The 21,631-nt window shown below is 38.2% G+C and overlaps 1 protein-coding gene across 1 annotated transcript; it reads left to right on the top strand.

Annotated features, from left to right (window-relative positions):
- Positions 1-910: 910 nt before the first annotated feature.
- LOC129793269 (protein hairy) lies at positions 911-11,300 on the top strand. Its single transcript, XM_055833098.1, has 3 exons — positions 911-2,281; positions 5,306-5,401; positions 5,801-11,300. Exons 1-3 carry the CDS (start codon positions 2,159-2,161, stop codon positions 6,554-6,556), a joined length of 975 nt encoding a protein of 324 aa, XP_055689073.1. The 5' UTR covers positions 911-2,158; the 3' UTR covers positions 6,557-11,300.
- Positions 11,301-21,631: the final 10,331 nt, after the last annotated feature.

The raw sequence follows: 21,631 nt of genomic DNA, 5'->3' as shown, positions 1-21,631 counted from the left end.
CTTAAGGGCTTAGAAAAAGCTCAAAATATCATATTTACCAAATAGATAAAGCGAAATGTGTAGCTCATTTCTATAGGAAATTTACTGCTCTATAACTCTTTCTCAGATCATTTTGTTCTATCTAACTAGGAAATATGATATTTTAGACTTTTTCCAAACCCTTAAGTGACTTTATTAGCCCCGCTCTCCCCTATTTGAAAAGAAATACTCAAAGATGAGATTCAAGTTATCTTAAAAGAAGAGGATAAAATTTAGGAATCTTATATTATTTTAAAACAATCTGTGATAACTTTAGTGCACTTATTATTAGTATACACTATTGTAGTTATCTCATTTCACAGTCATAAAAAAATTCACTGAAGAAATTGATAAGAATTTCTTGGAAATACAGAAGCTCTTCAAACACTTCCGTTGTTTATAAATATAAATTGCGCCGCAGTTTTGAGATTTCGTCTTTATGCTTCTTTTGTGTTAAACCACAATCGCTCAATCTCTTTTCCTTGCAAGATAAGGACAAGGTAGATGAAAACAGTCTTTTTTCCAAATACAAATTCATGGCCTATCCGGTCTAATCTAGATTTTAAAGTTTCAATTCTGTAAGAACGCTACTATCAGCCATGTTTTTTTTATAATCTCTCTTCAACGATTCCTTATTTTTTTAAATCAATCAATTTCATTCATTCATTATAATTAACTGATGCATATGCTTCATATACAAAAATTTCATTTAAAATAAAATAGGGGCGTGGTTGTGCATTTTTTGCTAATTTTCTGTGGGCTTTCTCATATAATTCCAATTCCATTTCATGTGTAACCATTTTGAAAATTTTCCGTCATTTACTCTTATAGATTCTATCCAAAAGAGATCTATTTACTTCTCTTTATAAGCCCAAAAGAAAGCTTTTGTCAGTTACAAGGTTCGAACAGATCGTGCGGACTTCTAGGGCAGATTGCTGCAACAAGTAGATACCAAACAACCAGAGAAATATTGTCTATTCTAATGTTTGAACTTGAAGATTAGCAATCAACGCGAAATGGACGTGGTTGCATTCGGTGAGGAATCATAATGAAACAGAAATTTAACTTGAATTAAATAAATCAAACACGGCGCGGTATTGCTTTTCAGTGTTTAACAGCCCCTGAGCCGAAAGGCTAAACTAAAGTGGTTGGCGTGTATCTAGCTAGAGAGACTCACAGTAAATAGAACCGCGATGCCACTGATAGGGCTTTTATTTATTTTTCCTGCCTACCTCGAATGGTCGGCATCGATAGATGTGCACCTGAAACCGAAAATCCCTTCCACTTTGATTACATTTGTGGTGTTGCGTGTGTCGCTGACGCACTTGCGCTGGTGTCATAGTTGAATCCCACTGCGATAGGCAAATCTCCCTCACCTCTTACATCTATCCATCCACTCTACCTGCTGCCTCACGTGATTGTGGCAATGGGGATTTTGTCTTGTGGGCCCTCCACGCTTGCATGCTGCCCGCAAATGCCCACCCGCCTTTTCGATTTTATGCCAAGAAGACGATGTTGCTGCTGCTGCCGCTGAACAAACACATGCACACCGGCAGTGCGCACACACGATCACCGCGAAGACGTTTGACACGACAATTACGATGCCGAGAGTGAAGGACTGCACTTTTTTCCCATAGCCACTCTTCATTAACGCTCGTGCCTCTGTAGCGTGCGCTCGAACCGTGCACCGAACGGAAGCGTACGATCTCGCGTCGTCGCGCACCAGGCTTTAGGTGGGTAGTAGTAGCTGTTGCTCAGATAGTCGAAGTGGTCGCAGTTTTAGAAACACACGAACCGCTCTCGTGGTAGCATCAAACTTCCCAAGCGCATTGGGTTTTACCATCAGTTGAGCCAGAGACTTCGTCCGAGGCTGATCTCTGTGTGATCTTAGGCTTTTTGTGATTTTGTGTGTGGGAATTACTTAAGTGATCTCGCGCTATTTGATTTTGATCACCACCACTTAAGTTTGTTAAATCTGTGAAAGTTGAAAAAAAAATAATCCAGGACAAGTGTGTGGGAAAGGATTTTAAACAGAAAAAACAAGAATCGACTAGAAAAAATATTTTTGCTCAAAATTGATCCTCAAAGTGAGGAAGAGCATTTAGGTGTGCATAAGGTAGAAGAAGCAGCAAGTGTGACAATGGTGACGGGAATTGGAAGTGTGTCAGGGGCACAGGGAGCCCAAGGAAGTATTATAAATAGTGTTGCAATCCCATCGGTGCATCCAGCGGAGCCAACAAAGCGACCAAGTGACAATAGACGGGTGAGTTTTGTTGCTTTGAAAATTTAGAAGATAACTTAATGATCACCGCGCGAAGATCGCGGACCTGAAAAATCATTTTCTCTCGCGCGTGGATGAGAAAAAAAAACCTCCATAAAATCCCCCAACGAGTGTTGCCTCTCTTTGCAATAAACATCCAATGACGACAGTGTGCTAATAGACATTAATTGCCACTCCACGTGCCTGCGATTATTTTTGCATGCGAGACACAATACTTGTTCAGTTTTTCTTCTATATCTCCATTGCTCATGCCGTGATCATTTTCCCAACAAAGCAAAATTGTTGGGAATGAAAGAAATAAATAAAAAAAGCTCATAATCCAGCGATAGCGAAACGTGACGGGATATGGATGGGCGGTGAGTGAATCTAAAATTGCAGCAAAGTGGCTCGTGACACCCGCTCATGGTTTTTTTGGCGTACGTGCTCCCACACAGAAATAGCCCACAAGATCGCGATCACGCACTGTGGGAAAAAATCACACAGAGTGAGCAAAACACCGCGAGTGACTCAATATGAAAATGTTGGCCAGGAAGACCCACACGCGACACTGTGGCGATCTTAACGCCCGCGCGACGATCTGGTGTTCGGTGAGCGCCCACTTTTCCTCGCCACTGTCCCAAAAGAAAAATATGTAGTCTATGTAGAAAAAAATTCACTGTGCGCGCGTAATTGGGAGATGAAAAGGGGGTCGAGTGGGATGATAATCTCTTTGGTGATTTTACGGCCTGTGGTGGTGTGGTATGGGATGTCTCTTGGATCATTTTCAAAATCCGCAATTGAGTGATCGGTGGCCGCATGGGGCTCACATTAAGTCCCCAATACAATGTGATATAGGAATTTGCGCGGCTTTTTGGCAACCGCGCACACGAGTGAAATTTATAATGGGAAAATGAGAATTTTGTTGAAATTTAGGTGCTTCGGGCTTTGTTGCAAGTTGAAGGCGCCTTTAGGTTTATTTTTGTTGAGGTAATTTTGTGAAATTGTGCGGGCAGCACTTAAGAAAATTCCCCATGCTTTTCACTTTCTTCCCCAGAATGCGACGTAATTATTTCTCATTACTTACCTCTATGATTTATTTGCTCTTCTCTTGTTGAGAACATTTTGTCTGATTGCGTCTTTGCTGGCCTTACATGTAGGAAGGGAGATTTTGATCTTAAGTTGAAATCTTAATTAAGAACAATGCTATTTCAAATGAAATTAATTATTTAAACTTTTTTTTAATCATTGCGCATTGTAAATAAAGCTTAAGCCAGGGAAAAAAAATTTAAAGTCGAGATGAAGATCATTTTTAACTAAATAAATGTTAATTGATTTAGAAGCTAGAACTGTTGGATTGCAGATGAAAATGGGTTAAGTTTTAATTTGTATGTACTTAACAGAAACTTTTAAAAATTATATACACATAATTTTCTGCTAATGTTTTATAGTTGGAGTATTTATTAAAAATGAAACAAAATCTTTAAAAGCTTGGGTTTTTTGTTAAATAAAATGATGGAAAATTGGAATAAAATATGCAATATATCCTTTTCAACTGCATCGTCTAGACATCAGAGTCATTTCCATGATCTGCAAACAAAATAGCCCCGGATATACGATACTATAAAAAGCTTTATTGTAGAAATAATTTATTTGCTGGCGCATCAATGTGAATTTATCTATATTTACATATTTTATTGGGCATTTTTATTCAATAAAATTGTGGGTTTTACTGCTTTGTTTTTTTGTGAATGAAAGAAAAGAAATTTCATTTGATTAGATTAGTAAATGATAAAAATCTAGAGGTTGAGTATTAGAAAAGTTAAAGACCCCACCTTAAGATTGAGTCGCATGCAAACCATCATTCAAAATGATAATTTACGTCTATTAATGTGATTTGCCATAAATAAACTCAAAAGAGTCTATGTACACCAAGCACGTGCCCGAAGCTCGATCACAAGGCGGATTCTTGTCTCACACAACGGCCCCGGTTGATTTAGTCAACAATCCACCTGGAGTGGGCAGTTGCGTCACCTTTCCGTGGAAACTATCACTCAATTATGTGAGATTGTGCGGGGTATTTTTTTTTACCCACGACCAGGGCGACCGCAGCAAGATAATGGGCACCCACTTGATAAACAATTGAGCAGAACATTGAGAATTTTTGCCTTTTGAGGAATTTCTGATAAGCCCCGTCGCACTGACAAATCACGAACGCATTTCACAACATTTCACCCTCACGTGAGTCCGCGCCGATGCGCACAAAAGGAGGATCTCAAGCAGAGACCGAAGTCGAATGATTATTTCTCGGCACATGAGCTGCAGATTGTTAATTTTTGCCTTTTGGGGAGTTTCTGATAAGCTTTTTGCACTGATAAATCACAAAATGCCATTGCTAGCAAAAATATGCTCTCAAGTTAGGAAGCGACCTAAGCTGATTGACTTTTTAACGACGAAAAAAATTAATCGTCACTGATGATTCAAGAATTTTAGATTTCTTTAATTTTAAACGACTAATCTTCAATCAAAGCACCGATTCTACTTACTAGCTTTGGTCTCTATAGCTTAGAGAGGCACACACCGCATAGGATCCTAGCGTAACGACCCATGGCCCAATCTGTGCGTATGGAAATGAGGAGATTCAAAAGAGCTTTTTATGCTTTTAACTAAAATATATTTTTCAAACCATCCTCTCTGTTGGGGAGTTACAATAATAAAGCGGTACAAATTAAAATAATCGCAAGCGTATCGATGTGGATCGAGGGGTATCAATATGAACTCTGCCCATTTATAATGAGACCCGTGACGTGAGGATGTCGAGGTGAAACTAATGGTCAACCAACCAAAAAAAACATACATGAGTCTCACTGTAGAGCCTATTCGGCCCGGCGTCGGAACGATTCAGTGCGTTGATTTTGCAGTCAAATTCGTATATGGGTGCTGCTCCCTTTTATCGTTCTTATTTGGCACCGGAAGCGTCATGGAGTTATGTGTTCTCATGAACGACCCTTTTCTTCTCTCCCATTGCAGAGCAATAAACCCATCATGGAGAAGAGGCGGCGGGCGAGGATCAACAATTGCTTGAATGAACTCAAGACACTGATTTTGGATGCCACCAAGAAAGATGTAAGTCTAATTGCATTTCATGCAACGCTCCCTTGCGATCACGAAGTGATCTTGCAGTGATCGCGATCTCAATGGTGTGGGTCGAGTAAATCTTACAGATTTTATTAAGGGGTGTCTCAGTTCTCATTCCTTTGGCATTTAAATAGTAACTGAAGATCACGATTTTAGGGATGATTTACCTTTTGATCGTTAATTTGATCATTAATGCGAATTTGTCCGAAACTCAACAAGTGATCATTTTACATTTTTTTTAGATTGAAATCGCGTGATCATTTCAATTTCACTCTATTTAGAGATCGCGATCTCTGCTTTGTAGATCACGATCACACTCCCACCCTCATACAGATCATGTGATCTTAAATTATCGCTAACCGACCCTCGTCAATTCTATCTCTCCAGCCCGCTAGGCATTCAAAGCTAGAAAAGGCAGATATCCTGGAGAAGACTGTAAAGCACCTTCAGGAGCTTCAGCGACAGCAAATGATCCTCTCGCAGGCAACAGATCCCAGTGTTCTCAATAAATTCAAAGCTGGCTTCACAGAATGTGCCAATGAAGTCCGCCGTTTTCCAGATATTGAAGTTGGGGTCAAAAGGCGTCTCTTGCAGCATCTCAGTCTCTGCATTAATGGTGCAAAAACGGACTCAGAAGCCCCCGCGTTAGCAAGTCAAAATACAACTGTTCAAGTACACATTCTCCCTTCACCACCAAGTAGTCCTGAACAGGAAGCACCCCAGCATCATGTGACGATGACTTCAAATGGGTACTTCCTGGTCAATGGGTCAGGTAGTGGGATTCAGCTGATCCCCACAAAGTTGGCAAATGGGAATATTGCCTTTATGCTACCGCAAACAATGCCATCGAATCCCGTACCCATGCTCATTCCTATCCCAACACGGACGGCATCCACGTCATCAGCTGCCTCAAATACGTCCTCAAATGGCATTTCGAGGGACAGCATGACCTCCCCCACCTACTACGCACCTCTCTCACCGGCCAATAGCTACGACGCTCAGGACGTCAAGCCACCCCTACTCACCCCCATGACGTCAAGATCACCCGAAGCAGGTCCCGCCAGTCCGGCACCCCTGGCACTGGATATGCGTAAAAGCTGCGACAGCCCACCGGAAGACGACAAACTCTGGCGGCCGTGGTGATGTCGCGAGTGTGGGTGAGCGAGGCCTCCCGAGACGTGCCAGGAGGCGTCTCTATATTTATTGAGTGTCGGGCGGCAAGCGGCTATAAATTACCCGCGCGCAAAAAATGTGGCAGCCCGATCGAAAATATCAACTGGGTTCAATGAGATCTCTCTCTCTCCCACCTCGCGGGATTCCACATGATCGTGGCGATCGCAGATCTATTTGCAGACGCGCCATTTCCCACGTTTTCCCGTGTGGGGCAGAGGGCAGGCACTGCCAAGTGCCAGGGAGCACCATACACCACATCCGGATGGACAAATGTGAGTGAAGCATGAATTTGGTTAGAATTTATTGAATTTATTGAGCAGTAAAAATAAATTTTAAAAGAATATTTTAATTTTTTTTAACTGAGAAAATTAGTTGAGGGGAAAGTAATACGGAGTTGTTCACTGAAGCGAAAAATGCCTCTTTCAATCTAAATCACTGAGAGAAATATATTTTTTTGTATCTTAGATGAGTCATTGTTATAATTGTTATAAACTGTTATAAATTGTATTTAGGACAGATCACTACGTTCTAGTGGTAATACTGTACTATACCTTTAAAAGAATATATCTTATTTAATAGAAAGTAAATTTGTATAACAATGTATAACAGTTCTGAATAACAATTATAGAATTTTTCGGCCAAAAAAAAAATGATAAAATATTTATATTGCACAAAATGTACAAAATCACATGTTTGATGTTCTAAAATTCATTTATAACAGATTCCAAATGAATTATAAAACTCTTTAATTTATTTTTTCTCTCAGTGTCTCAATTTAAATTTAATCTTCCCGTCATAATTTACGTATAAAATACCTAATTGGCTATCACACCAAAAAAATGTCCATTAAAGAATTTCAATCCTCTGGATTATTGCGAGCAATCACATCCACTTTTGGGGGACATGTCGGACAAAAGGCGGGGTAGGAAAAAAAATCGCTGAAATTCTTGCAAGACCCAGTCCCCCGATGATTGATATTCAATACCCTGAGTGAGGATCACGCGCGTGTTTCTCGTGCATACTTAATGAATAAACAATTTCCGTATGTGCAAACGTGAGGCAAAAATTTATTCACCTCCCCGATGAATAATAAAGCTTCGGACAGTCTCTTTTGGATTTTACGTGGTGTGGCGTCTTTGTTGTCGCTGACTGCCAAAAAATGCACACACGCGAAGTTTGCGAGAGAAAAAGCAAAAAAAAAAACGGCGACAGAAAAAAGCCGTGAAAAAGGCGAAAAAAAAGCTCAAGACCTTTGAGGCTCTTGGCCGGAAAAAGAGAAGCGCGCAAAAGAGCCCCCGCAGTGGGCTGCAGAGGCGCGATTTGGCATTGTGCGCGGACTATGGGGAGTCGCGCGGGAATTGCGACGGTGTTGACCACGACGATCGCGAGGATCGCATTCTCGGTGCGCCAACACACAAATATAGAGCTGAAAGGCAGGCAAAATGACGATCACGTGTATTGAGCGCGCGATCATTAACGCGCTTTTGCGAGTGAGAATTAAAAATAGACGGCACGAGGCGACCACGAATCATTAGATCATTCAAAATAAATTAACACACGCTCAATCCATTATTTCTGTCACACTTCGCCGCAAAGAAGGATGAATTCCTCCGCTATCGCTGTGGGAACTCCATCATATATGCGCGAAAATACAATATTATATGCCTCTCACAGTCTCTAAAGCCTTTTAGCTTTTCAATAGCGCGCGCACATTTTTTTCCCACCAACCTCTTTGCCTTTCAAATCTCCCATACTACTCGTGTGCTGTCATGTGCTAGGAAGCCACATGTACACACAAAAAAAGAGCAGACAATTCACATGATCTAGCGCCAGACACCTCGCTCTCAACAGAGGTGATCTTTATTGCGTTTTTTTTTCTTCAACTCTCCTGCCTCCATCGTGAAAAGGTGAAAAAAAGCAATATGAAAAAAAATCCATGAAACTTCAAAGAGAGCTTTTGTTGATGAAAATTTTTAGCCAAATGATCTTCGCGCATGGTTTTTTGAGAGTCCGAATCGATCATGCGGGTGATCGTGCAGAGAGAATTTGGGTAACACAATGCGTGACAAATTGCAGATAATTTGCCAAAGAGCTTTGACGCATTTGGGCTGAGATCACGTCCCAAAAAGATATTGCTTTTCTCTGTATCAGCAAAAACAAAGAAAAAATAAAAAGTTTGCCTCAAAACACGAAATTGAGCTTCAATTTGCCATTTCTTACCTAGAACTTTTTTATGCTTTTGCCTGTTCGAGGAAAAAAATTCAATGAAAATTTTATCAAGATAAAAGATATTAAATCTGACGTAATAATAGGGGAGAGAGGGGTAGAGAGAGGCGATGAATCATAATTCGTTCAAATTATTTTTGGAAATGGAAGAATATGCAAATATGAAGAATCTTATTCATTTACGAAACAGGAATGTTTGGTTTCGCAAAAAATGTTTTTTTGCATTAAATGCCGTAAATCCCTGAAGTTTCGTTAGATTGATTTGCAAATCGCTTTAAATTGTAATGTATTCAAATCAAACTGATTAAGATTGTTTCGCGAACCTTATAAGTTTTTGGAAAACTATGTAAGATTATTCTTAAAGCTATATTCAATTCTATGGAATCTATTAAAATAGTTCATGAAACATTTTTTCTGATGATTCTTATCCTAAAAAAAAGTTTCGTCATTTGTTTAATCGGTTTAATCATTTAATGGTTTCGCGAGTTCCAGAAACATTCCAAAAATGTGATTTTCTTAAATTGATTCAGGAATCATTTTAAAACCTTTCTCCATGTCCTAAGAATTTTTTTCGCCATGTTCCAAATTTCAGTTTCGCTGAATCAAGAACAGTGTGTTTCGGGTGTTTCGTGAATCACATAAATTCGCGGATATCAGAAACGTTGCATAAATTACCTCTTGGAAATCAATTTAATGAAGAAAAGCCAGCTTATTCGCCCCTTTTAGAATATAAATGCAATTTAAATGCATCGAAAGAGATTAAATTTCCTCCCTAAAGCCCCTAGATGTATGGGAAAATTGCAAATGTGCGGGTTTTGCGATGAAAATAGAGCTTTCGCAGTGATGTCAGAGACATAGAATGAGAGCTGGATGGGTAATCAACGAAAGATCAATAGATATTTTTTTTTTCTCTGTATGTGCACACGCCCATGCAGAATTAGCTGAAAATAGCAATTTGAGGAACGTGATTTTCCCGCGCAATTGAGAAGCCATTGAGAAGCGCTCGATCCCACGGACTCACCAGCATTGTACACGTCTGGTCGTCAAGGATGTTCCCAAAATGGATGAATAAAGCTTTGATGGGTGCTGCTGGCTATTTTTGTGTGTCTGTGTGACATCTCAAAGAGACGAATCACCCACGCGAGATGCTGATGCTTCCCAACCACGTGTCCCTGCCCGCCTCGTCGCCACTGTAATCGCCGAGGGGCAATTTGCGCGAAATTGCTGGCGATCGCGCGAGGTGGCACTTAAGTGGTTGTGATTGCAATAAAATGCGAATCACCGCATGAAAATCGTCACGAAAACATTTCGCGCGGACGCTCCGGTGTTATAAGCGTATGGACATTTATATGGTGTGACAACGTGAAATATTGGTATGGTTCGAATACAGAATGGTATTATATTGGAGGGAGAGCGTGTGACTTTGAAATGTTAATCTTTATACTTTTATATGCTCCTTCTTTACCAGCGAGTTTTGCGGCTTTTTTCTGCGCTTATGTGTACAATTCCCCTCCCCTCACCTATTTCGGTATGTTCTTTCACTCTTCACCTTTAATATTGTCAGTCGATGTGAACGTGAGAATTTTCTCAATTGACAACAGGAGGTCTTTATCTCGATTGAGATAAATATATATTTTTTGGAATTTTTTCTTTCTTTCAAAAAAAAAAAAAAACTTCTGAGAAGCAAAAGCTGTGAAAAAAAATTAAAAGCACAAAAAATGTCCTAAAATAACATCCTGTATTTAATTTATATTTTACAAAAGAAAAAATGCGACATAGGTGACGTTGTCAGGTGCATGACATAAGGTATTTTGAAATGTAAATTAATGCAATGTCACCTATAAATTGTCAAAAGTACCTAGCAACGACATCTATTGAGTGCATCCATCTCGCAAATACAATGTAAATTTTGTTTTATCAACAGAATATTCTTTGTTTAGTTTCATACTAAAAAATTATGAGAATATTTTTATTCTTAATTTTTTTTTACATTTATATAATTTTTAGTTCCCATCGTAAGATTTATACATTGTATAATGCAAAACATTATTATTTCGATAAGATTGTAATCTTTAAGTTATTTGTATGTAAAATAAATATATATTTTAAAATTAAAAAAACGTAAGTGATAGGATTTTTTTTTGTATAAGCTGATAAAATAACAACAAGAAATGTGTAATAAGTTTGAATTTACCCTGTAAATATTAGCATGCAAAATGAGCAAAAAGCAAAACATTTAATGTTTAGCACTCACATGGAGAATGCAAGGAAAATAATATGTATACCCTCTAACGACTTAATCACAAAGGTCTTCCAATTGTAAGATGGGATCATGAAATGAGCAAAAAAAAACAGCAGAAATGGAACAAAAATAGCTAATTAAATGAAATTATTTCATAAAAATCCGAATGAAAAAACCACGGACATGTGTGCATGAGAAACATGTGAGAGTCATTGAATAAAATACAGAGATTATCTGGTGGAAAAATATCAAGTGTTTTATTTTGCTACCGGGCTCGTAGTCTTATAGCCTCTCCTATTTAGCTTCCTCGGGTCTACGTGCTTTTTGCGGGAGCCGCTTTGATATTGGTCAAAAACTTTCCACTGCTGTTGCGAGTTTCAAAGATGGCACAATGGCGAATATTTAATCAATTTCCCGCGTGCGATTGGCATTTTTCGGGGATTCCTGCTACAGAGGGGCTTCTCGGTAATCCTACTATGTGTCTATGTATTGTGAGTATAATGGATTTTTATATATTTTCTTAGTTATGATCATTTTAAATAGGAATCTCTTTAAGAATGTAACAGACAGAAAACTAAAAAGCAGAAGAAGGAATTTGCTCAAAGAAAATAAACGTAAATAAGGTTTATATTGGTTAACTAGCCGAGATCTAGATATCCAATCTACGTGTTTCCATCTAAAAATCTATTTGGAGAAGCATTTTGGCCAAAAATACAAAATTTAAGGCTGTCCTTCACGAAAGTCCAAAGATATAAAAAAACATCAAGAAAACTCACCACCAAAACCAAAAAGAATTTCTTATATTTTTCTCTATAAGCATTTGGGAAAGATTAACCCAGAAAGACTATAAACCCCGCCCACATTGTATCTCATTTTCTATTCAAAGCATATGCATCGTTGCTTTAAACTATGGCACTCCATTATTTTTAAAATAAAAGTTTAACATACAACATCCATTCTCTCAGAAGGCAGAGGAATGTGTATGAGAGGATGTAAAAGTTTAACGATTATGGCATTGAGACATTTTATGCATTTTATGGATAAGAAACTCATATTTGAAGATAAAACTATTATGACTTAACAAATACTCTTTAGGCAAATTGGCTAAGGAGTATAAAGCCATCGATATTGATTAAAACCGATTATTGATCGATGAAATTTTTTTTAAATATTTTTTTTCCATCAAAATTAAGGTTAATTAGTTTAAAAACGTGTCAGAAACAAAAAGTCCGCCAACAAAGTTCTAAAAAAAATGTTTTGTAGTTACACAACTTTTCTAGTTGTCAGCCCCTTGTTGAGTTTTTCACTGAACTTGGCGAATATGTATACAGCCACCACAAAATTGCTGTTCTGACGCCAAATCGTTTATGCTGCTAAAGTGATTAGATAATTATACGCGGCAGTGTAGACGGTCGGCATGACGTCAATTGCAACTACTGGCACAGTATGTGAGAGGTGAGTGTAAAAACAGACAGAATGCTTAAGCACAACACAAAAATCGGTATCAGCAGCACAGCGAGTGGCTTTTCGCGAGATCACCGTCAACGAGCATGAAATGCGATTCCCAAGCAAATTTTCACCTGTCGACGGAAAAATTTGGGAAGAAATTAAAATAACAACCATTTCAACTAATTCAATTATGTGGCCAGAATATCTGTGCAAATTGCCCTAATTGACATACTAATATAGCCTGTGCTTAAGCCCGCGAGATCCCAGCCTCGCAATTTGTCGCCAAAACAGCACCGCGCTATGAAGTCTAAAGAAGGAGCGATTTTTGGATGATGGGAGCAGCAGCAGAAGACAAAAACGAATTGCTGGCAGAAGGCAATAAATAAGACAAACACCATTAATAGCCAAAATAGCAGAGTCGAGTGGAATTTTTTGAGTCATTTGACAAATTGGTAGTCAATTAGAGATGACAAAGAATACGACAGCGAGAGGTCTTTTTGTATACCTCTCACAGGTGCTTTTTTTGTTGCACCCGAAAGAAGGATGTCACACTAACAATGTGGACAAATAAAAATCACAGCGCAAAATACCAAAAGAATTGTCGAAAGTTCCTCCGCAATGTAAGCTATAAGCGCGTGATTTATTTTTTAAAGCACAATTTGCTTTCAAATTTTACAAATATTTTGAACCTTTTTGTTGAGTTTTTTTTATTGGAAAATAATGAAAGGATCAAAAAAGCACAATATAAGTTTCTTTTTGTTGAGTTGGTTTAAAATAAAGAGAGAGATACAAGGATAGGCCGGTGTTAATCAAAAACAGGAACTATATAGACCTATGTTTGATTAATCCTAAAATATTAGGGGAACGTGGCCCAATTGCGACCCCCTAAATTCTGTTTCAGAAGGATTGAAAAAAGTCATATTAAAATGAATTAAATCTTCCCAAGTTTGGTACCATTGGAAAGGTCATTTAATAGGCTAACTTTGTTCTATAGATGCAAACATTCTAACTCTTACCTGTTCTGAGTAATAATGGAATTAAAAAAAGTTGCTAAAATTGCACTTTTTCACCACGGTGTTCTAATTGCGACCCCCCGAGTGTTCTAAATGCGACCCCCTTTTTTTGCCGTAATTTGTGGGTTTTTCACTAGTAGATCACTTTTATCACTACTATAAATAGGGAAACTGCCATGAATTACACGGAAAAGCCGGAAAATCAAGAATTTATTTTCAATTTTCCCCACATTTGTTTTGACATTTCGCCCTTGAGGTGACTACACACACTTTCACACACACCGACAATTACGCACTCACTGACGTAATTCCCAGAAAATCCACGAAAATTCTTCTGAGGAATGCGTAAATTACACTAACTGCACTCCCCTTTGGCTGTAGGAACATTTTCACTGCGAAAAAACTTTCAAGAAACGTGAAAAAATATTGATTTTCCCGAAATCAAAACACAGCGCGGTCTGTGTGAGAGAGACACTTCCACACCACTACACGCATGCGCGGCTGCTTTACCGTGGTGAGTGGTGGAAATAGACGGTCCGAATTGAAACATTTTGGGGGTCGCAATTAGACCATTCTGCATGTATTACATTTTCACTTAATTACTTAAAATACCTAAAATCTTTCAAAAAATTGTAAATCAAGTAATAAACTAGACCCTCTAAGCTACAGAAACGCGGCATAATATGAGACATAATAGTGGGAAAAAAACTCATATCAACTTGGTTTCTAAAATCAGAAAATGTTGGCCAAGTGCTGAAAATGAATTTTGATTTTTTATTAGTCCTGTTGTGTACCAAATTAATTTATTTTAGGCGCTAACATTATCTTACTATAATATCTTCATAATGTAGTGAAACTAATTTTATAATATTTCGTCATTTACGAGAAAAAGGGGCGGTCGCAATTGGGCGGCGGTCCGATTTGGGCCACGTTCCCCTATAGTAAAAAATAACTGTTGAGTAGATTAACATTTGAAACCACAATGTTTACACTCTAATATAAATATTTAATATGCTCACCTATTCTACGTTGATTTTGAATGTATGAAAATGGAATAAAAAATTTTAATTTCTGAAGAGTCAAATAGATTTCATTAAAAGAAGTTTTCGAACATCTTACAAAAATGTTGAAAAATTTGGTGACTTCCAAACTAATTTTAAAGTCAAACTTTAGCAAATCTTTATGATTTTTTGAGTCAAATTCTGAAAGTTTCTCATTTTTTTTCTAAAATGAAATAAATATTTTGAGATAAAAGTATAAATTAGAAAAAAACACAATGAATAATGTTTTTTATACAAGTATCCTTTTGTAAAAAAGGCGGATAACTTGGCGTCCATCTTGAAAACTAACCCAAGCACCAAATGGAACAAAACATTTTTCTTTTTCTCGAAAACGTATAAAACAAAGAAATCTTCGCTAGTTTTTTTTTTCTAGAGCAGGAATTTAAATATGTTTCTACTTAATATAATCTTTCAATGAATCCCAACTAAACACCATTTTGTTTTTTTTCCAATATCTTTGTTTCTATATTACATACCTCAAAGATGAAATTCCTATATAATGTTACACAAAATATCGTTATTTTCTGAACCAAAACTAATTTGTACGATTCTTAAAATGTATTAATAACTTACAAGTGCAGGGTTTTTCTCATATTTCTTTCTTAAAGCTTATTCAATTGATTTTCTTTCCAATAACAATGAAAGTCAAAATATTAGAGAAGTAAGTATAAAGAACAGTTCTTTGAGATATAGTGGAAAATTTTGTGTGACGGTCAATAGGCAATTTTCACCAAATTATTCAGTTGGCACTTTGATTTTATCGCCTCTCCCGTCTAATTATCGCAGAATCTCTGTCGTCCAGTTCGTGGCATGGCAAAGTGCTAAGTGAAAATCTGAAGAGAGATGATTGTGTGGCTCCTTTTGCATGTGGGAAGGCCATAAAATTATGATGATGAATCCACGATGAGAATGCCACTGCGTCACACTCCGTGGTGCTAATTAATCCATCACACTTTGAAGAGACACAAATTTTTGTCATCTTCCGACCCATTCAACTCACAGTCAGTCCATACCGTTGGGGCACATTTTGATCCCATGTTATTCTGAATTTCACGTAAGAATCGTGATTGGAACATTTCGGCATTGCTTTAGCCACAACAAAGGTATCTATTTTACTATTTTATTAACGATACTTTTTTTATTACCGCGCAGCTACATCATTTAACTTTTTTTATAGCCGCCAACGAGGCGTTGAGAGACTCTCTGGTCACACCAAATATTTGTCGTGTCGCACTTTGGAAGGATATATTCGGTATATAAGTTATTTATTTTTAAGGCAAATATCAGGCATGATGAGTGGTTGTCACTCTTTCTTTTCAGCCACACACAGAGTTTGGGAAGCTTATCTCTTAATTTTAAGAGGATGGATTTGCATGTGAACCATTTTGAACTTGTCCAATGTCTCATGATGTTGCTTTGAAAAATTTATGCTATTTTTTTGGATTTATATCATCGCGCATTAAATGTAATTCCTCCTTCTTTTTGGAGCCGCCAAAAGAAAGGTGATTTGTGGCAGTGACTATATGGAATTGCGGTTAGATTGGGATTCGAATGTGCTGGGCGCAACATTATATACTTAAGCACGGGGAGATAATCTCAGGATAAAGTGAGTCCACTTGACGATGAATGATTACCGGCAAATGCGCAAGAGATTTTGAGATTTCTATACCTATTTTCGGGGCATGAGTAAACTCAGCTCTCTTTTTTTTTGTTGTTGTCCCAACACCTCATTTGCACGCAGAATATTATAGCCCAAAACAGGCTAAAAAAAATTCCATGGCGTACTTATCGGTGCTGTTTTCATTAAACAAGCGCTATATAATTTTCTCGGTGTTCTCGCCAAGAGATAAAAAATAAACAATCAACAAAGTATTAAAGGGGGGAAGAGATCACGTGCTGCCCAAGTGGACCTATCATGTGAACCATTTGCACGCCGAACACTCTCAGTCGGAGTGGGTGCACCCCCTCACCCTGATACCTGAAGAAATACAACCGGTGGTGGCACAATGTTGGATGTTGGCAAACATGCTCGCGCGAAGTCACCGTCGCACAGAGATTTACCATTTCCGCAATCACGCACCTTTATCTCGTGCTCCCGTTCCATGGGCAAACATCTTATCATGCCAGATGTGAACGAGCAAGACGGAGGCGGGTTGAGATGCCGGCGAAGGAAACTATTTCATCGCCACTTGGTGGTGGAGACTTCGCGACGGAGAGTCTCTGAGGAGGCACGTGCAGAGCAATGCAGAGGACTTAGGAGGAACAATGGCTCAAGGACATCCCCATTTAAAAGTCAACGCATGATTTACCTGATCTTTCTTTACCTGATCTATTTTTAGCATTATATAAGGTTGAGAGATAACCCAAAGAATAGGAAAAGTCAAATATTCTTCCATTTTGAAAATGTTCTTTAACGAATCTATGACATGTTAAACCTGCCTAATATATGAGATACGGAAATTACAAATTTTGGAAATAAAGTGTGAGAAATCTCTGATTTCTGGATGAGAAAAAATTCGAGTTCTTTCAGAAAGAAGTATTAACAGCTATGCACTATAAACGTTGTTAAAATTCGGGGCTTTTTTTGTACTCGAATAAAAAGCCTTTTAACATTTTTTTGTTTTGTTCTAAGGTTCCAAGTTGATGTGTGACGTTCTTTTTTTACGTTTGATGTCTCTATTCTGACATTTGATGCTTTTACGCAAACTACGTACCTGTTGGATACAGGAGCCGTCAGGTAAAGGTAGGCAGACTCACTTACGGTTGGCTGATCGTACCTGTTGGATACATTATTATACTTTATACCTCTCATCAGAACCTCCGGGTCGGAGGACAAAGAACCGAGAATCTGCTCCACGTGGCCGTCTGCACGCAATTCGGATGGAAGTTCCATAAGCAATTTATAGGGTGGAATAGTTTGGGAGGGTTTCCAATACAAAGTGTACACTTTAATATATTTCACCTTTTATTTTTTATCAAAAAACCCTTCAGCAAAGTACAGAATTAATAAATTTTTGAGGATAAGAAATTAGCACGTTTTTTTTCACTCAACATCGGTTTTAAGCGGAAGAAGTCTATTGTCAATTTTGACGGCCGCAACACTGACGCGTTTTAGTTACAAACAGCGCCACTGGTGGCACCCCTCCCTTCTTGCATCAGTTGGCGCGTGAAGCACCAACAATGCTTCTTTTTAAAATCTGATGTATCTTTTTTTTAGTTTGATTCAATTCTAATGTTTCAAAAATTCTCTTTTGTAATTATAGAGTAAGTACGGTGTCATCTCAGGTTAATTTTCCATTAAAAATTATTCTAAATGCTTTAATTAAAGTAATCCAAAGAAATTCTATTTGCAACTTATTTTACAATTTAGGTTTTCAAAATTAATGCAAAATGTTATTCCTAAAGCCACCTATCTAAAAGTAATTAAACCCAATTAAATAAAATCAAGTTAATAATCACTTTAGTTAGGCAATAAACTAAATCACTTTGTCTTGATTGAAATTCCATTTTGCGGCCAATCTTCTCATCTTTTCTCCATGTTAATGCAAAAGATAAACCTCGGTTTTGGATTATCTTGTCAGGTGACTCAACGGACGTTGGAATTTATTTATGTAGGTAATTTCGGCGGACCTCCAGCGCTGAATGGGCAACAGCTTGATTATCTAATTGCTTATGCCCCAGGAGCGCACCATCGCGTCAATTTGGTTGGGGTTTGTCTTGCAAGAATTCCAACGCTATCGCCAAATGATCGCTGATCGTGCAAAAAAAGGAAATAAAGCATCAACAAAATACACAAAAGAATCCCAATCGATAGGCCCCTTTTCGCGCGCAATTCTTAATAATTTGTTGCAAATTTCCGGTGATTTCATTTGTGCAGGTCTCTGTCGCATTGCAAAACAACTGACGAAGCATGTGACTTGGCGTCATTTTGTCACGTTTTCTCGTGGTTTGGTTTTTTTGCGCAAATGTTCATCATTGAATTTCTGTGTTGAATCTCCAATGCGGGATGTATCTGGTTTCGGGTTGTTGTTACAATTTTGTATGCGCGCACACCCAATGGGGAGATATTTTTATACCCCATAATTATAAAATTGATACCAATTTCGCTCCCAAAATGGGCCCCTTTTGCAACTTGGTGGTGCGGGCAATCAAATTCAGTGCACAAGCTGTGCGCGATATTAATCTGCGCGCGGCCACGGAGGTGCGACAAAACACGCTGTGGAACGTGCGCGATCGCGATCACCTGAAGATCGCACGTCTGTGATGTCACCTCAAAGTCAAAGAGGCAGAAAGGCAAAGAGAAAAAAAATACACGAGAGACATTATAGAAGAACACAAACCCATAAGAACACAATGATTTCTGATGAATTGTCGTATTCTTGCGCCCCAGAGACAAGTTGGTCTGTTGAGGAGCTGCGTGGGGTCAAGGAGGATCAAATTCGCGCACGATCATACCCTGGCAATCGTGAAGAGGTGTGATCGATGTGGAATCGATTGCGTTTATGGAAAAGTGATCATCGCGGGATGAGAAGAAGAGCGCCCACAAGAGGTGGAATACCCACGGCCATATATCACTTTCAACAGGTGGCACACGCTTCTCACCTCTGTTCGACGCACCCACGAACGCTCAAGTGGGAATCTGACCTAATAAAAGGCAGCCTTATCGCCCCCGGACACCTTATCAGCGCTGCTGAGCTGGCTGGTGTGTCCAAACAACCATAAAAATCACTTTTGGTGAACGTGTCTGCTAGCATTTTTCCACACTCAAAAGAACAAATAGCCCAAACGATAAGCAACGTTGTCGAATTTGCGCCAATTCGGCTCCACAAGTCACACGCCCAAAGATCCTTCAGAGATATCCTTGGCGCACACTCAAGGATTTCGTCACTCTATCTTCCGCTCATGTGATTGAGCAAGTGAATCATAATTCAGAAAAATGAGTTCTGAACAATGAGTAATGAAACTAATATGGAGTAGGTATGATGTGATGCACACAGATAGGGGAGGATGGACAAAATTGACTTTCTTTAAGATTTTTTTTTCTGTATTTCTAAGTCAAGGTAATCATTTTAGCCAGTTTTTAAAGCATAAAATTTTGTTTAAAAAATTGTAGGGGAACGTGGCCCAATTGCGACCCCCTAAATTCTGTTTCAGAAGGATTGAAAAAAGTCATATTAAAATGAATTTAATCTTTCCAAGTTTGGTACAATTGGAAAGGTCATTTAATAGGCTAACTTTGTTCTATAGATGCAAACATTCTAACTCTTACCTGTTCTGAGTAATAAACGAATCAAAAAAAGTTGCTGAAATTGCACTTTTTCACCACGGTGTTCTAATTGCGACCCCCCGAGTGTTCCAATTGCGACCCCTTTTTTTTGTCGTAATTTGTGGGTTTTTCACTAGCAGATCACTTTTATCACTACTATAAATAGGAAAAACACCATGAATTACCCGGAAAAGCCGGAAAATCAAGAATTTATTTTCATTCTTCCCCACATTTGTTTTGACATTTTGCCCTTGAGGTGACTACACACACTTTCACACACACCGACAATTGCGCACTCACTGACGTAATTCGCAGAAAATCCACGAAAATTCTTCTGAGGAATGCGTGAATTACACTAACTACACTCCCCTTTGGCTTTAGGAACATTTTCACTGCGAAAAAACTTTCAATAAACGTGAAAAAATATTGATTTTCCCGAAATCAAAACACAGCGCGGTCTGTGTGAGAAAGACACTTCTACACTACTACACGCACGCGCGACAGCTTTACCGTGGTGAGTGGTGGAAATAAACGGTCCGAATTGTAACATTTTGGGGGTCGCAATTAGACCATTCTGCATGTATTACATTTTCACTTAATTACTTAAAATACCTAAAATCTTTCAAAAAATTGTAAATCAAGTAATAAACTAGACCCTCTAAGGTACAGAAACGCGGCATAATATGAGACATAATAGTGGGAAAAAAACTCATATCAACTTAGTTTCTAAAATCAGAAAATGTCGGCCAAGTGCTGAAAATGAATTTTGATTTTTTATTAGTCCTGTTGTGTACCAAATTAATTTATTTTAGGCGCTAACATTACCTTACTATAATATCTTCATAATGTAGTGAAATTAATTTTATAATATTTCGTCATTTACGAGAAAAAGGGGAGGTCGCAATTGGGCGGTGGTCCGAATTGGGCCACGTTCCCCTAGCTCTCATACGAATTACAGTCAGGTATTGGTTAACGTCGCATGGGATATACTCTTTCCACCCATTAACAATAATGAGTGGAAAGAGTATATCCCATGCGACGTTAATCAATACCTGACTGTAGGGAAAAGGAAGACCTTTCTGTTATGCTTATTTCTTATGGTAAAATTGGTTAAGAAGAATAATTTAGTGGTATTTTCGGGGAAACTCTGTCTCTGACGTACTATTGTAGAAGTAAAAGGATATTATAGAATAGGTTATTTGGCGAAACTAAGTTTCCCTGCTACAAGATCTCTGATTTACCTACCTGTAAGAACTTTTTCGACACAATTTATTGAGTTTGGCGATGGATCCTTGATGAGAGCCACAGAGCAGTGGCGTCTGTGTCTGCGTTTGAAATGATGAATTACGAGAATATCTCTTCACAAATGTCCTTTCTTTGTTTCTCATAACTCATTTAATCCTCTCTTAACCACAGAACACTATAAATTAAAAGAATAAAGAGGGTAATTGGATTTTTTCACAGAGAATAGAATATGGCGTCTTGCCGTATAGAAATCATTGGTGACAGTTTATTTGAAGTTCATTTAAAAAATCCAAATTATGTGTTTTTGCAGTCGATGTGTAACATAATGCTTATGCGATATTATGCCATCAGAGAAATAGTCATTAATGTCGATAATTTAGAATTATCTCGAAAATGCGGAAATAATTGAGTCAGTGCGAAAATGATGGGTTTCCTTTGCGCATTTCACAACCTCAATTCATCCCTAAATATCCCTCAATTGGCCTCACATTAAACCATGATGTTCATCATAATCCCTTTTTATGGCCCATCTCGTGCATGCCC

The sequence above is a fragment of the Lutzomyia longipalpis genome, chromosome 3 (genome assembly GCF_024334085.1).
Source record: "Lutzomyia longipalpis isolate SR_M1_2022 chromosome 3, ASM2433408v1".
Classification (NCBI taxonomy): Eukaryota; Metazoa; Arthropoda; class Insecta; order Diptera; family Psychodidae; genus Lutzomyia; species Lutzomyia longipalpis.
This window is presented reverse-complemented; position numbering and strand designations above follow the sequence as displayed.